General features: G+C 36.4%; 1 protein-coding gene across 1 annotated transcript in view; it reads right to left on the reverse strand.

The window, feature by feature from the left end:
- The window catches only part of LOC112156627 (receptor-type tyrosine-protein phosphatase-like N), a 32,407-nt gene that overhangs the window by 17,442 nt on the left and 1,711 nt on the right, over positions 1-13,254 (reverse strand). The window contains 1 exon segment of the mRNA XM_036216446.1: positions 506-556. Coding sequence (XP_036072339.1) covers positions 506-556 — 51 coding nt within the window.

Genomic DNA, 13,254 nt, shown 5'->3' on the forward strand with positions numbered 1-13,254 from the left:
CATGAAGAAAAGAGTTTCTCCTATGGGGCACAGAGCGATACGGCTTACCTTACCGGCGGAGGGATACAGAACTCAAAGTCCCTTCATTCTACTTTTGCTGTAAGTGGAAGGGAATCCCAACCTGGAGCCAGAATGCTGCAGATCTGACAGCAATCTGGTTTCACTTTTTATTATTCACTTATATTCTGTAACTGTTACAACAGCAAAGAGAAGAAAGTCCAAAATGTTACATTGATGTCCCTGATCTCCCCAAACAGAGCAGATCATTCATCAAAAGGTGAAAACTTTAAACATTATTTATGAACAAAGTCAAAGCATTTTTTTTATGTTGGAGCTTCTAAAATTACTTTTGATTTTTTAAAATTATAATAAACTTAATTAAATTAATTTTAATTAAATTAAATCTAAACATTAATTTTGAAAAATTTGCTGCAATTTCCCATCCGAAACATCCGTCCAATCAGAGCGGAGCTTTGTTGAGTAGATCAGTGAGACTTGAACTCACCATCGCTGCACAGCTGGTCTCTGGAACAGAGCTTCTTCTCAAATAAACAACCTGCAAACACACAGAAAAAACTTTATTTAACTCAAATCGAACAGAGTCTCAAGGATTTTACCCCCCAAAAAATGTTTTTTTCATCACACAACCAGCCTTGTGTTTTACTTTGATAATGGATGTTTGGTTTAGGATTTTTTGATTTATAACCACAAACAACTCGCAAAGTTTTTTAAAATTAACCATTTTTAACATTTAAATTAAACTTTCCACAACAAGCTGCATTTTTTCCAGTAAAAAGCCCTAAAACTATTAAAAACAGTCAACTTTAGGGTGTTTTGAAGACATTAATTGTCAGTGGCTCCAGGCGGGAGGAAGTTAATGGATGCAGAGATCATCACGGTTCGCTGCTTTGGACGCACTGCAGGCTTTTATGATGTTTTCAGTTCAGACTCTGTCAAACGGAAAACGGAGACACCAACGGACCTCACGAGAGGGGAGCATAATCACGGTCGCATTTGAACAGATGCAGGGAACTGTTGCTAAGGGGCTGCAGATGGAACGCGCTGCGCTCCCGCTGACCTTTTCTCAGCCCGTAATGAGCTGTAGGATCAGGAAAACAGCAGCTGACCCGCAGCTCTCTGATGGTCGTCAAAGCAGGTCGATCCAGCAGAATGTGCTGTCATTAGTGAAAAACTGAGCAAAAGTTTTATTTCAACTAAACATGTAAAGTGAAAAAAAACTAAAAACATTCATAGCAAAAAGAAAAAAAAACAATGATTTATGATTGCAATTTACATCTGCTGTATTTGATAGGAGGGAGGAAACAAGGTTATTTGGCACAAACAGGAGAACCGGAGTGAAGCACAGCTAAAAGTCCACATGGCCAAATCAGGGTCAGGCAGGCAGAGGTCAAACATGACCATGAGGACATCAGAGAACAACCAGAGACGTCAGAGTGTAGGCGAGGGTCAGGGCAGGCGGCAAACAATCAGAGTCAAAGACACGGCAGGTCAAATGAAACAGAAACTCATGTTGGGTTGAGAACGCTCAGCATTGCAGGCAGAGTGGAACAAACAAGACTTCGCACTGAGCTGAGCTCAGCGCTCTAACTAAATACTGATGAGGGTGAGTGCTGATGAGAACCGGATGTGGGGCTTCTGGGTGTTGCAGAAAAGGGCTGATGGGACATGAAGTGTAGAAAATCAGGAAGTGTTAGTTCTCTGGAGACAGTTTCCGCAATAACCACGGTAAACAGGGGACTGATTCATGACAGTGGATGCATTTAAAGGTCCACTTGGATGAAAATTGTGGGTTTTTTGGTGTTTTAATATTGTAATTGTGAAATTTTTCTCATATTGAAGGATACAAATGAAAAAAAATCACCTCAAAATACATTTTCTGAGTATTTTTTTGTTCAAATCATGGTGAATCAGGAGCAGACAAAAATAAAAATGCAGTTTGAAAAAGATGGTATTTGTAGCATAGGAACTATGTTGGATGGGCTAAAGCTCTCTGCTCCAAGCGCTTCGCAAGGGGAACGGGGGCGGTGTTGCTCTGCGCCAACAGTCCTGCCCACAACTCTGAGGCGAATTTCGAATAAAAAACTGCCAGAACTATGCATTTTCTATTCATTAGTAATATAAAAAATAACTAATTACTTAGTTCTGCACGCCTCTGTTGGTGCAGTGTGATTCATATGTTGTTTCTTCTTTCCCACTTCACTCCGGGGAGAGCGGGAGAGACTTCTGTTTCGGGGAGGCTCATCGGTGCTCCTGTTCCTAGTGGACCTCGCCACTGGCTCGTTTCGTATCTCGGAGTTTGAGGGACTCCAGGTGGCTCGTCTGTTCTTGGCAGTGGACCTCGCCTCTGGCAACGTCTCGCATCCCCGGCCCATCTTGATGAAGCCCATCTGCTACAATATTCAAACATGTAGTTGTAGAGTTAGATTAGCTAATTCTTCTTTAATAGTTCTGGTAAATCGTCTGTCCGTCCTGGGAGAGGATCTCTCCTTCATGTGGGAATCCTTAAGGTTTCTTCATGAATCAGAGTTTTTCCTTACCGGTAGGGTTAGGGTCTAAGGACAGGGATAAACAGTTTTATTTAGTCTGTTTATTTTACCAATTAGTTAATTTTTATATTTTATAAATGACCTTCTGCTTCTTTAAAATCACCGGCATGATGCTCAATGAGGCAATTGTCTTTGTGATATGGGATATATAAATAAAATTGAATTGAATTGAATAGACATAAACATAAGAAAAGACGACTAAAAGATGATCAGAATCGCGCTTTAGCAAAAGAAAAAAAAAGAAAACATACTAGAACAAAATTAAATCATACATGCTGCATCTGTGCTTTTTGGAAAAAAGAAACAAGCAAGGAGCACAAAATACAGCCCCAAGTCAAGCACATCTGTGGCACAGCAGAAACACCAGGAGACAAATGAACGAAGATAAAATCAAACCAGTTTTCTAAAACGTCATTATGAGCATCATCCAGATGAAAAACATTGAAGGACAGCTTTTTTTTTTTCATTGAAGGACTTCATTTGGCCTAAAGTCTTGGTCACATGCATCCACACAAGAAAAAAATTCTGATTTTTTTTTTATCTTGATCAAGTATATGACAAATTATGCTTTTTTGTCATTAATAATCCAGAAAATTGAACAGTTTTAGCAACATATGAGACTGTGATGCCACTAAAAGTATAGCACAGATTCTGCCTCTAACATCGTCCATCCCTCCATCCATCATCCATCCATCATCCATCCATCATCCATCCATCATCCATCATCCATCATCCATCCATCCATCCATCCATCCATCCATCCATCCATCATCCCTCCATCCATCCGCCCATCCATCCCTTGGTCAAAGCAGCCTCCCCTCGATGACTAATCTCTGCCCTCTCTCCTCCGCCCACGCATCTCCTTCCCTCCCTGCTGTTTGTGAAGGTCTCAGGCCTGTCAAACATGTCATCACTTTGAACACCTCCGATTCATTAGGAGAAATCTCTGCGATGAGGTCTCTGCACAGCGCAGCCTCTGGGGAAAAACCTTTTAACTCAAACCTCACAAATGAGAAAATCTTGTCTTCATGTTACATATTTAAAAAAAGCAACAAATCCCCAGAGTGGGGAAGACTGTTTCCATTCATTTATTTATGGAATCACAGTGGCGGTGAGGCAGATTAAGGGAGAAAAATTCTAACTGTAATCTTTTTTTTTTTTTGGGCTTGGTATGTGTTCAAGAGCAGGAACAGAAAAGCCAATCATGTTCCTCTCGCTCTCAAAACAAACAGATAAAACTTTTACAGCGATAAACCATCAGATAAAAGGATTCAGAGTCTGAAGGATGCAGCATAAAAGGGTCGCTATGGCAACCACCATGCAGACCTGGACTTGAACACAGACAGATTCTTGGTAAACGACCGCTCTTTTTTTTTTTTTTACATTACTGGCAGTTTGTATGTTAATATACTTGTCAAGGTCCTGCCCCTCGTCTCCACCTGTGATAAACTGACAGCTCATTTGCATAATTACCACAGGAGGATGGAAGGCCGTCTCCAGCACCTCTCCGTCCACCTGTCCTCATATGTCAAGCTCTCGTTTGTTTCCCAGTAAAGGGTTGTTGAATGTGTCTGCCACTTTCCTTTATTTTTAACAAGTAATGGTCAAATGAGGCTTCATAAAGCATTGAAGTCTTTCATCTAGTTCAGAGGTCGGCAAACTTTAACTATAAAAGAGCCACTTGGTGTTTTTTTTTTTTTTTCTACTGATCAAAACCTAAATGGAGCCACATAGTCTTTTTTTAGCCTTTTTAATTTTTTATTTTTTTTTATTATTTTCATTTATTCATTTTACTATTTTTTTATCTGCATTTATTACCTTTATTTTAAATAAATTAGAATTATGTCTGTTTTTTTGGCATGAACAAAGTAAAAAATACAAAACTAGATATTTAAAATTGCTAATAAATGCTAAATAGAAGCTAAACTCTAAATTAACCTAAACATACCAGTAAATAACAAATTAGCCAAAACCGTTTTGCATATTTCTAAAATATTAACTAAAGTCCAAATTAGCATTAAAAAAACTCATGGGTGTCAATTTAGCCAAAAAAAAAAACAAAATTAGTCAAAAACATTAGCATGCTGCTATAATGGAAGCTCTAAATTACCCTAAAAGTTCAGTAGATAATAAATTAGCCAAAAATGTTAGCATGTTGCTAAAATATCAGGTAAACTCCAACATTTTTTAAAATTACTGTAAAATATGAAAACATAGACCATAAATATATTTAAAGTCTTGTTGCTACTCTACTTAAAATGTTGACATTTGAAGTCTTTCTCATTTGTATTCTGCTCACTATTTCAAAAACTATACACTTTATAAATACCAAATATACAAGCAGAATTTACTGTGTGAATGATTTAAAGCATTTACACAGTAAATGATAATTAAATCAATCTTACTTTAAAAAAATGCTATAATTTTTTTTCATCTTCAGCCAGAGAGCTACATGTGGCACAAAGCTTCATGAGGCTTCATTTGCTCTAGTAGGACATCAACTGAGAGATAACCAGCTCAGCAGCTTTGTGGAAGAGTGTTCACCCTAAGACTGGGTGGTCGTGCGTTCAAATCCAGGGTGAGTCATACCAAAGACTTTAAAAATGGGAACCGTGCATCCTTGCTTGACACTCAGCATTAAAAGCGTTGGATTGGAGGTTAAAACAAAGAATGATTCCCTAGTGCAGCTGTGTCTGCAGCTCACCCCTTCCTCAGGGGATGGGTCAACAAATGGGAGAACAAATTCCACACACATAGATGAGTGACAACCAATGGGACTTTAACTTAATGTGGCCGTTGATTATTATTTCTCGTAAATCTCAAAGCTCTCACTCTCACTAAGGCCCAATCCGAATTCTTCCCTTCTCCCTTCCCTTTATTTAGCCCTCCAAACGGAGAGTTATGAAAAAATTATCTCAGATTTTCGTAGATGACGTCACCAATAATCGCCATTCCGCTAGCGTTAGCGCGGAACTTCCAGCGCTTGAATATACATAAAAACAGCAGTTTTATTACTTTAAAAAGGTCATGTTACAACAAAAAGTCATTACTTATTATTCAATGTAAACATCTGATCTTCAGAGCACACCCATGTGAAGAAAAGCGCTTCTTAGCGCGAAACGGTTTAGCCTCGTGGGGGAGGGTCAGATTTTAAAAATACATTTCCCAGACACCCTTGGACTTAAACTCTCCCTTCAAATAAAGACGAAGGGAGAAAGGCTGGGGAGAAGGGAAGAATTCAGATTGGGTCTAACTGCATTTTTCCCATCAAAGACCCACATTTGAATGGAGCCTGAAGGTTTTATTATTCAAATTCAAAACCACTCTCTTAATTAGTCAAGTGGTGTGGCTAATCAACGAAACTTCAGACGTCATCATTTCAGTTCTTCCCCTACATGCTGTGTAGCCTCGATAAACAAATCCAGGAAATGCCCCCTCCACCACTCGACACACATCAAAGCCTCACTAGGGTACGTCACATCCAACAGTGATCCAATTTCTAGTTCTCTATGGATACTTTAAGAGATACAGCATTGAGATCTCAGTTTTACTGTTCATAACTACCCGTCAGTGATTCTCTTTTCTCCCTTCAAACATTTCTCGCCCCTACTCACCTACAAATGCCTGTCTGTCCTTCCATCCCTGTGTCCTAGATGCCCTCAGATGGATTCAGTTCTCTTACTCACTAGTGAATAAATTCTTGTGTTATCTTAGATCCATTTGTCTCAACCTGACACTTGTAGGATATAGAACAACGATACCAGCCGATGTTCCAGAGATGGAGCCGGTGATCCAGAAGACTGAGTTAAACCACTGCAGGGACACAGCAGCTGTAGTACAAGGAGGGCAGTAACTAAGATGCGTTCATGGAGGATCGATTACCGTGGTAGTCTTTTCTTCTCGGCTGAGATTGAAAAATAAGTGTTATTATTATTGTGCTACTTTTAGCTAACTTTTCAGAGTTTCTATAGAAACTGATGTTTACAACGAGCCCCCATGTTCCTTTAAAATGTCTGTACCAAATGTTGCAGTTCCTCAAAGGACCACTAGAGGCTGGTGTCACAACAGAGCAGTTTGTCATTGACTCTCATCTTATAAAGTCCTACAAAACACCAAAAGTAATCCGATCAAAACACACTCGGCAAGTTGTTGGGATGAGCGAACTAAACTCTAGTCTATGATTTGTACCGGTTTAAGCGTAATAGTTAAGCTGATGACACATAGCTTTTTACAGTCATTTTACTGGAAAAATTGGACATGCTCCTCAGTAGTTTCACTACTTTGCAAGATTTTATTCTCAATAAATTGGTATTTAGAAGTTTTTAAGGTTTTCAGCCTCGAGATAACGGCTGTTTGCTAAGATCAGAAGTTGCTCTCTGCCACAATGAAGGTTTGTTCCTTGCTAAGTTTTTAAGGTTTGACATGACAAAATTGTAAAGGTATTTTTTAGTGATAGTTATTGAAATCTCCTTGGGGTTGTCACAGCAATGGTATAAAGAAAAATGCACCACCCACCTCACTTGCAGGCAATTTTTGGAGCTTTATTTCTTATTTGAGGGGAAATGGCAAAAAACAATATTATAAACATAATTTCTTAACTGTCACCATGAAGGTTTATTGGAGGCTAAACTGAAAAATACAAAATATAAATTTGTAGGGCACAGTAGGGATAGCGGTATGGACGTTTGATCACTATATTTAATAGGGGTGTGTATTGATAACAACCTGGTAATACGATACATATTCTACACATATTATATGAAAACAGAAACGAAGAACGCTCATGAATAATCAATTAAATATATTCTTGTCAGCCTTTTAAATGGATACAAGCATAGGCAAACTAAATATATCAATACATAACTGAATCAATTTTTTATTTTTACCCCTAATATTTAATGTCTGAAGGAAAACCATAATAGTTTTCAACTATTCAACACGGTTAGAAGCATCATAGTGAGTAAAATATTTGGCTTAGGTGAAACTGATGTAAAATAATTAAATTAAAACAATTATTTGAACATATCTAATAAAAAAGGGAAAATAGTGAAATTTGATCCAAAATTTCCTCTTTTTTTAAACTTCCTGTTAAAAAGGTACAATAAGACCAAATTTGATATGACAATCTCAGTAAATATCCCACAAATATATAATATTTCAAACATTATGTTGAGCTGCAGATATAAATCAGGATCTGTAGCTTTTTTTTTTCTTTGACATTTGTGGATGTCAGGACGGCAGCAGAGCAGCCTTTCAGCTCCATTATCATCATTACGATCATCAGCGTCCGCGCTCGGCTTCATTGCCATTATCTGCTCTTCTCGTGACGGTCATTTAAGGTGGAATGAGAGCGAGAGCGTGGCGGTGGAGCTTTAGCCTCCACACAGCTCGACTGAACCTCTGACCTCCCACCTTTACTCCCTGACAGTCCAGATAACATTCAGACGAAGCGTAGAGCTGCAGGATTCTGCAGACCAGAGAAATACAGATTTTTCTTTATTGTTATTCATGGAAGTCTTTTGATCCAGTTGATGTTAGATTTAATTTAAAATCCGTCATCATAAAACATTTACACTGTCAGCACAACAACTACAATGATGTATTTTTACTTTAGCCACATTTCCACATCCAATTATATGTATAAATACACAAAACATATGTATTTATCATCAGAAAACTTAAATAATTTGAAATAGAAGACTCACTTCAAATGGTCTCCATGGCAACTATTGAAACCACAGGGTTACAATAACCTCTCAAACCTCAGTGTCTTCACCCTGAAAGCTCTCACACCCTAGAGAGCTGATAGACCTGAGGTTTGTTTTTAAAGGTATTTATTTTTTATTTATTAACATTCATTTAACCTGGAAATTGAGAATATAAGAAATCTCTTTTACAAGGGAGTCCTGCCTAAGAGGCGACAAAAAAAAGAGATTGAAACAACACTTTATTTAAAAAGAATCAAACGATATTGGCTTTGCTGATAAAATTCTCTCTTTATTTTTTGTTTTGTTAGATAATTCTTCTTAAAATGCAAAGTATTCTCAAATATTGAGTTCCTAATTGTGGACAGGTAATCTGAAACTATGTTATTCAAGTGATTTTTTTTCCTAAACTAATATGTATGCATGTTCCAGAGTGGATTTGTTACATGAAAGGCTTTTAAAGAATATTCATTTTAGAATAATACAAAAATCTTATTAAAAGTATTTGATTCAAATGGGTTTTTCATCATGCAAATTGAAGGAACACACCATCAAATGGAGATAATGTGGATAAACACCTTAAAAGATGCATTTGATGCAGATATAGCTCCTCCCCCTCCCCCAAAATAAATCAAAAATCCCCAAATTGAAAAGAAAAAATCATCAAATGCATAAGAAAATCTGTCAAAGGGATCAGGAAAATGGTCTTAAGAAAATTGATTTTTTTTCTTTCATTATATTTCTTTCAAGACAGTTGCTCACTAAAGATGCAGTTTTTACAGTGTTTCATTAAATGCTATTTTCTTGAGTTTTCATGGATTTCTGCTCAGATTTTATCCATCTGGACATAATCAAGTTATTTAAATTAAGCTGTGAGCAAATTTAATTAAAATTTTAACTCTAATCTCATTCTACAAGAAACATTTTAAAGAAAAACGTATAATTAATTTGGGATAAAATACTAAAAAGTAACTCTGTAGCCTTTAGCTACAAAGCAACTGAGACCTATTCAGAAGAATTGTGTGGCTGTGAAAATAAAATAATAATCTCCGGCGTGTGAAATGCCGTCTGCCTCAGAGACAGGAAGTGTCCGTTCTAACCGGGAGCAGACGCAGTGAAGCGTTCAGCAGTGACTCATCACTGGATGACGTGGTTTTACTGTGTTCTTTTGTTGATTCCTGCATTTATTTCTGTGTTTGTTTTTCTTACTGATGAGTCACTGATCCATGACGATGTTTTGACATAAATGTCTACGAAAACATCAGGAAATGAATGTAGCAGGAGTCCAACTGTACATATGTTGTTTGTCCTGAGAGTGTCGGTATCATAGGAACACGACATGTTCACTGAAATCTGTTATTAGAGAGATGTGTTGGTCGGTCTGAAGGGATAATTGCCAGGAAGTGGAATCAAATATCTCAGTTTTGGTGGTGGAGTGGTTGGCACTCTCACCTCACACTAAGACACACTGGTTCAAATCCCAGCTGGGACTTTTCTGTGTGGAGTTTGGGTTTTCTGCAGGCCTTCCACGGTCCAAAAACATGCTTCATAGCCTAATTGGCTACTCTAAAGTGTCACAAATGTGCACCAGGGGACACTCACAGTAACCAACAACATGTTCATGGGTTAATTATTCTAAAGTGTGAATGTGGGAGTGACAGACTGGTGACCTGCCGAACAGTTGAAAGGATAGACTTCTCCAACCCCTTGACCCCAAAAGGGATATAAAGGTTAAGAAAATATAAAGCTTTGGATTGTCTAAAGGACTATGCATATTAATGAACATTTATACAAATGTAAATATACCAGATTTTAGCCTCAGGTTAATTTCTATCTGTGGTTCTTTGGCAGGTTGATGCTAAAATAAATCTCAAATAAAGATAAATATAGATACATATTTGTTGCAACAATAGACAGAAAAATGTTGTTTAATTGGAAGAACTTATCAATCATTTCAGGACGTCAGGTCAACACTTCCTCAACAGGAGTTCAAACGCTGGACTCGAGTGAAGTAGCACTTCAACCACCATTTTAAAAACATTCTCCTGAGTCTTTTATTTATGATTTTTTAACTAAAACAAAAAAATCTTGTATCACTTTCAAGGACATAAACCCTTGTTTCCACTGAACGGTCCGGTAGGATAAGGTCTGATATTTGTGTGTTTCCATTGTAAAGTGGATCCATTAAACCAGGGGTCTCTAACATCCATCCCCCCAGCTCGCCAGATGATTTAATCCGGCCCAGTTTTGAAGAGAAAAAATATAAGAATGTTGGAAAAAGAAGGGGAAAAAAAGCAAGTTTGTAGCCCGTTCCTGTGACAAGTTATTATTTAAAGAAATGGCCGCAATGCACAACTCCACCACTAGGGGAAGCAAAGGAAGAGAAATACTGACATAACAAGAGATCAAGAAATAAACAACGTTCCACATCTGGGTAAGAAGTAGTTTGGTTCTCTGCCAGCTTCACCGCTGTTAAGTTGCATTAAAAATTATCAGGTGTGACATCACAATTAACAAAATGTAATTGTGGAAAGGATAATAATAATTATAATAAGTGATTAAGCTTCTAAGTTGGTTGAGGCATTTTTTCCAACTAACAAAAACAAAGCTACAGATAACAAGTTGGTTATTTTGCTATAACGTTGCTGGTTCAGCCCACTTGAGATCAGAAGGGTTGAATGTGGCCCACCAACCAACCAAAATTAGTTTAACACTTCTGCATTAAACAGTACTGACCCGAACCACTAGGGGGCCCCCATCAGCTGTAGGTCCATCAAAAAGTGGGTCAGAACGGTTGGGGGCAGAAAGTGATGACGACATTAGAAAGCGCCACTATAGCGCTCATTTAAGCTAACGTCTCCAACGCCGATATTCTTCTTAGCCACCCGCTACTTTACATTTCTGTCATACAAAATATACGAAAAGTAAAGCAATAAAATGATGAGCTCCATTGTTGTCGCTTTTGTAGTCATCCGACTACGATGACGTAAAGACCGGACCATTCTGTGGAAACGAGGCTAGCCTGTAGCATGTCGGTTGTAGCTTCTTTGACACAACTAGAATCTCTTTTAGAATATTTTTTTTTTACCTTCTCTTAGTTTTGAATGATTTGAATGTAGAAAAACTCTATATTTGAATCTTAATTTTCTTTAGATATGTCCTCTATTATCACATGATAAAAGCACCAAAAAAACATATATACACACACACATATATATTTTTTTAAATCAAAGTGGGTCTTGCATAAATTAAAACTACCAATAAAAAAAGAGACAGTTTAACTTCTTCCAGAAACAGAGGAAGGTGATTGTTCTCTTTTGTTTCTGCTGGAAAACTGTCTGTTTTCTCTCAATCTCCTATTTACGCCTTTATGTTTTCAGTTTTGAGCCACACTGGCTTATAAGTTTCCCAGTTACTTATACTCTGTTAATTCTTCTTTCATCATTGGTCCCAACCTGAATATTAATCTTATGTGTAAAATGTAAATTAACAAACTCAGAGACAGTTGGAGAACAAATTCAGCTTCCATTTGCATTAATGTGTCTGACTTTAGCAGAGTGTATTATGTAAACAGTTAGTAATAACATATTCAAACAAGTATCCACTTTTATTACATGGATTATTAAAAAGAGTATGAAAATGCCTTAATGAGGTTTATTAAATTAAAAACTGTATACTTGTGATGTCTAAGTGATAAATCTGTGCACAGACATTCATGCATTTATGCCAAAGTACATTTTTCTATTTTTTTTGCACAATGATATAATTCCATGAATTTGTCCTCATAGATGTTCAGTTTGCCTGACGTTCACTTGTTTGCTGACTGAGTGATGTTTGTATCAGTTATTAGCACTTTTTAAACCACAAAACAAACAATTAGAGGTTAAATTTGATTTTTAATTCAATACAGTTAAATTTACTATATATTTATTTGACAATTCCCATTAAAAAAAACTGTTTTTCTGTTCTGAGAGCATTGTTTTAAAGTAGTGGATTAAACTAAAATAAAAGGAGAGATTTATTTAAAAAAATAAAAATCAGGCAGTTGCCTTAAACAACAAAAACAAAATGACTTTAAATAAAAATGTATTTGTGTATTTTCAACATTTTGTAGAAGCTTGTTTTTTAAAGGGTTTTAACTACTTATTTATCTAGACAACTTGCACTGTTAATAGTTAAATATATACTAGTATATGTAGTATTTTATTAGGTTATTCATGTATCTAACAAAACAGATCTAGTGGATATTTATCTGAGACTTATAAATGTTTAACAATCCCTTAAAACAGAAAAATACCTGATCGTTTAAACAAATAATGTAGTAAAAACAAAAATTAGGTGTTGAAAAAAGTACACTGAAAAAGTGAAATTAATCAAAAAAAGTTATGTAGTTTGTTACATTTAAAATAATGAGTTTTCATCAAACTAAAAATGTAGATTTAATAGTTTACTCAACTTAAAAACTTCATTTGATAAAAACTAATATTTTTAAACGTATAAATTACAGAACTTTTGTTAATTGATCTAATGTTTCATTTTTTACAGTGTAGCCTTTCATCTTTATTATCAATTCTATTATTATGTGTTTTGACCATTTAAGAACCACTATTGGATGAAGATAGAGTATTATAACATTTAATTAAAAAAAAAAAAAAAGTCTTTTTTCCCGGACAAGCCCCCATCAGTTTCACAGTGACTAATAATGTTAGCCTTTTAACACTACAGCAGTTTCAAAATAAAACATTCTTTTAGAGCTACTATAACTGTTTACACAACGATTGTATTTTCAATCAGTTCTGACGTGGAGAAAGGAGATTTGCGCTGATTTGCAACGCAACTAAAAGTGTCACAAAACTGCTTTTCTCTACGTCAGAATAAGTTGGGTGATGTTCAAATTCCCATAATCCCTAGCTACTAGAAAACTATATAGTGGAGGACTTTCTAATGACCTGAAATTTAAAAGAATTCCGACATCATGCTCA

The sequence above is a fragment of the Oryzias melastigma genome, linkage group LG2 (assembly GCF_002922805.2).
Source record: "Oryzias melastigma strain HK-1 linkage group LG2, ASM292280v2, whole genome shotgun sequence".
Classification (NCBI taxonomy): domain Eukaryota; kingdom Metazoa; phylum Chordata; class Actinopteri; order Beloniformes; family Adrianichthyidae; genus Oryzias; species Oryzias melastigma.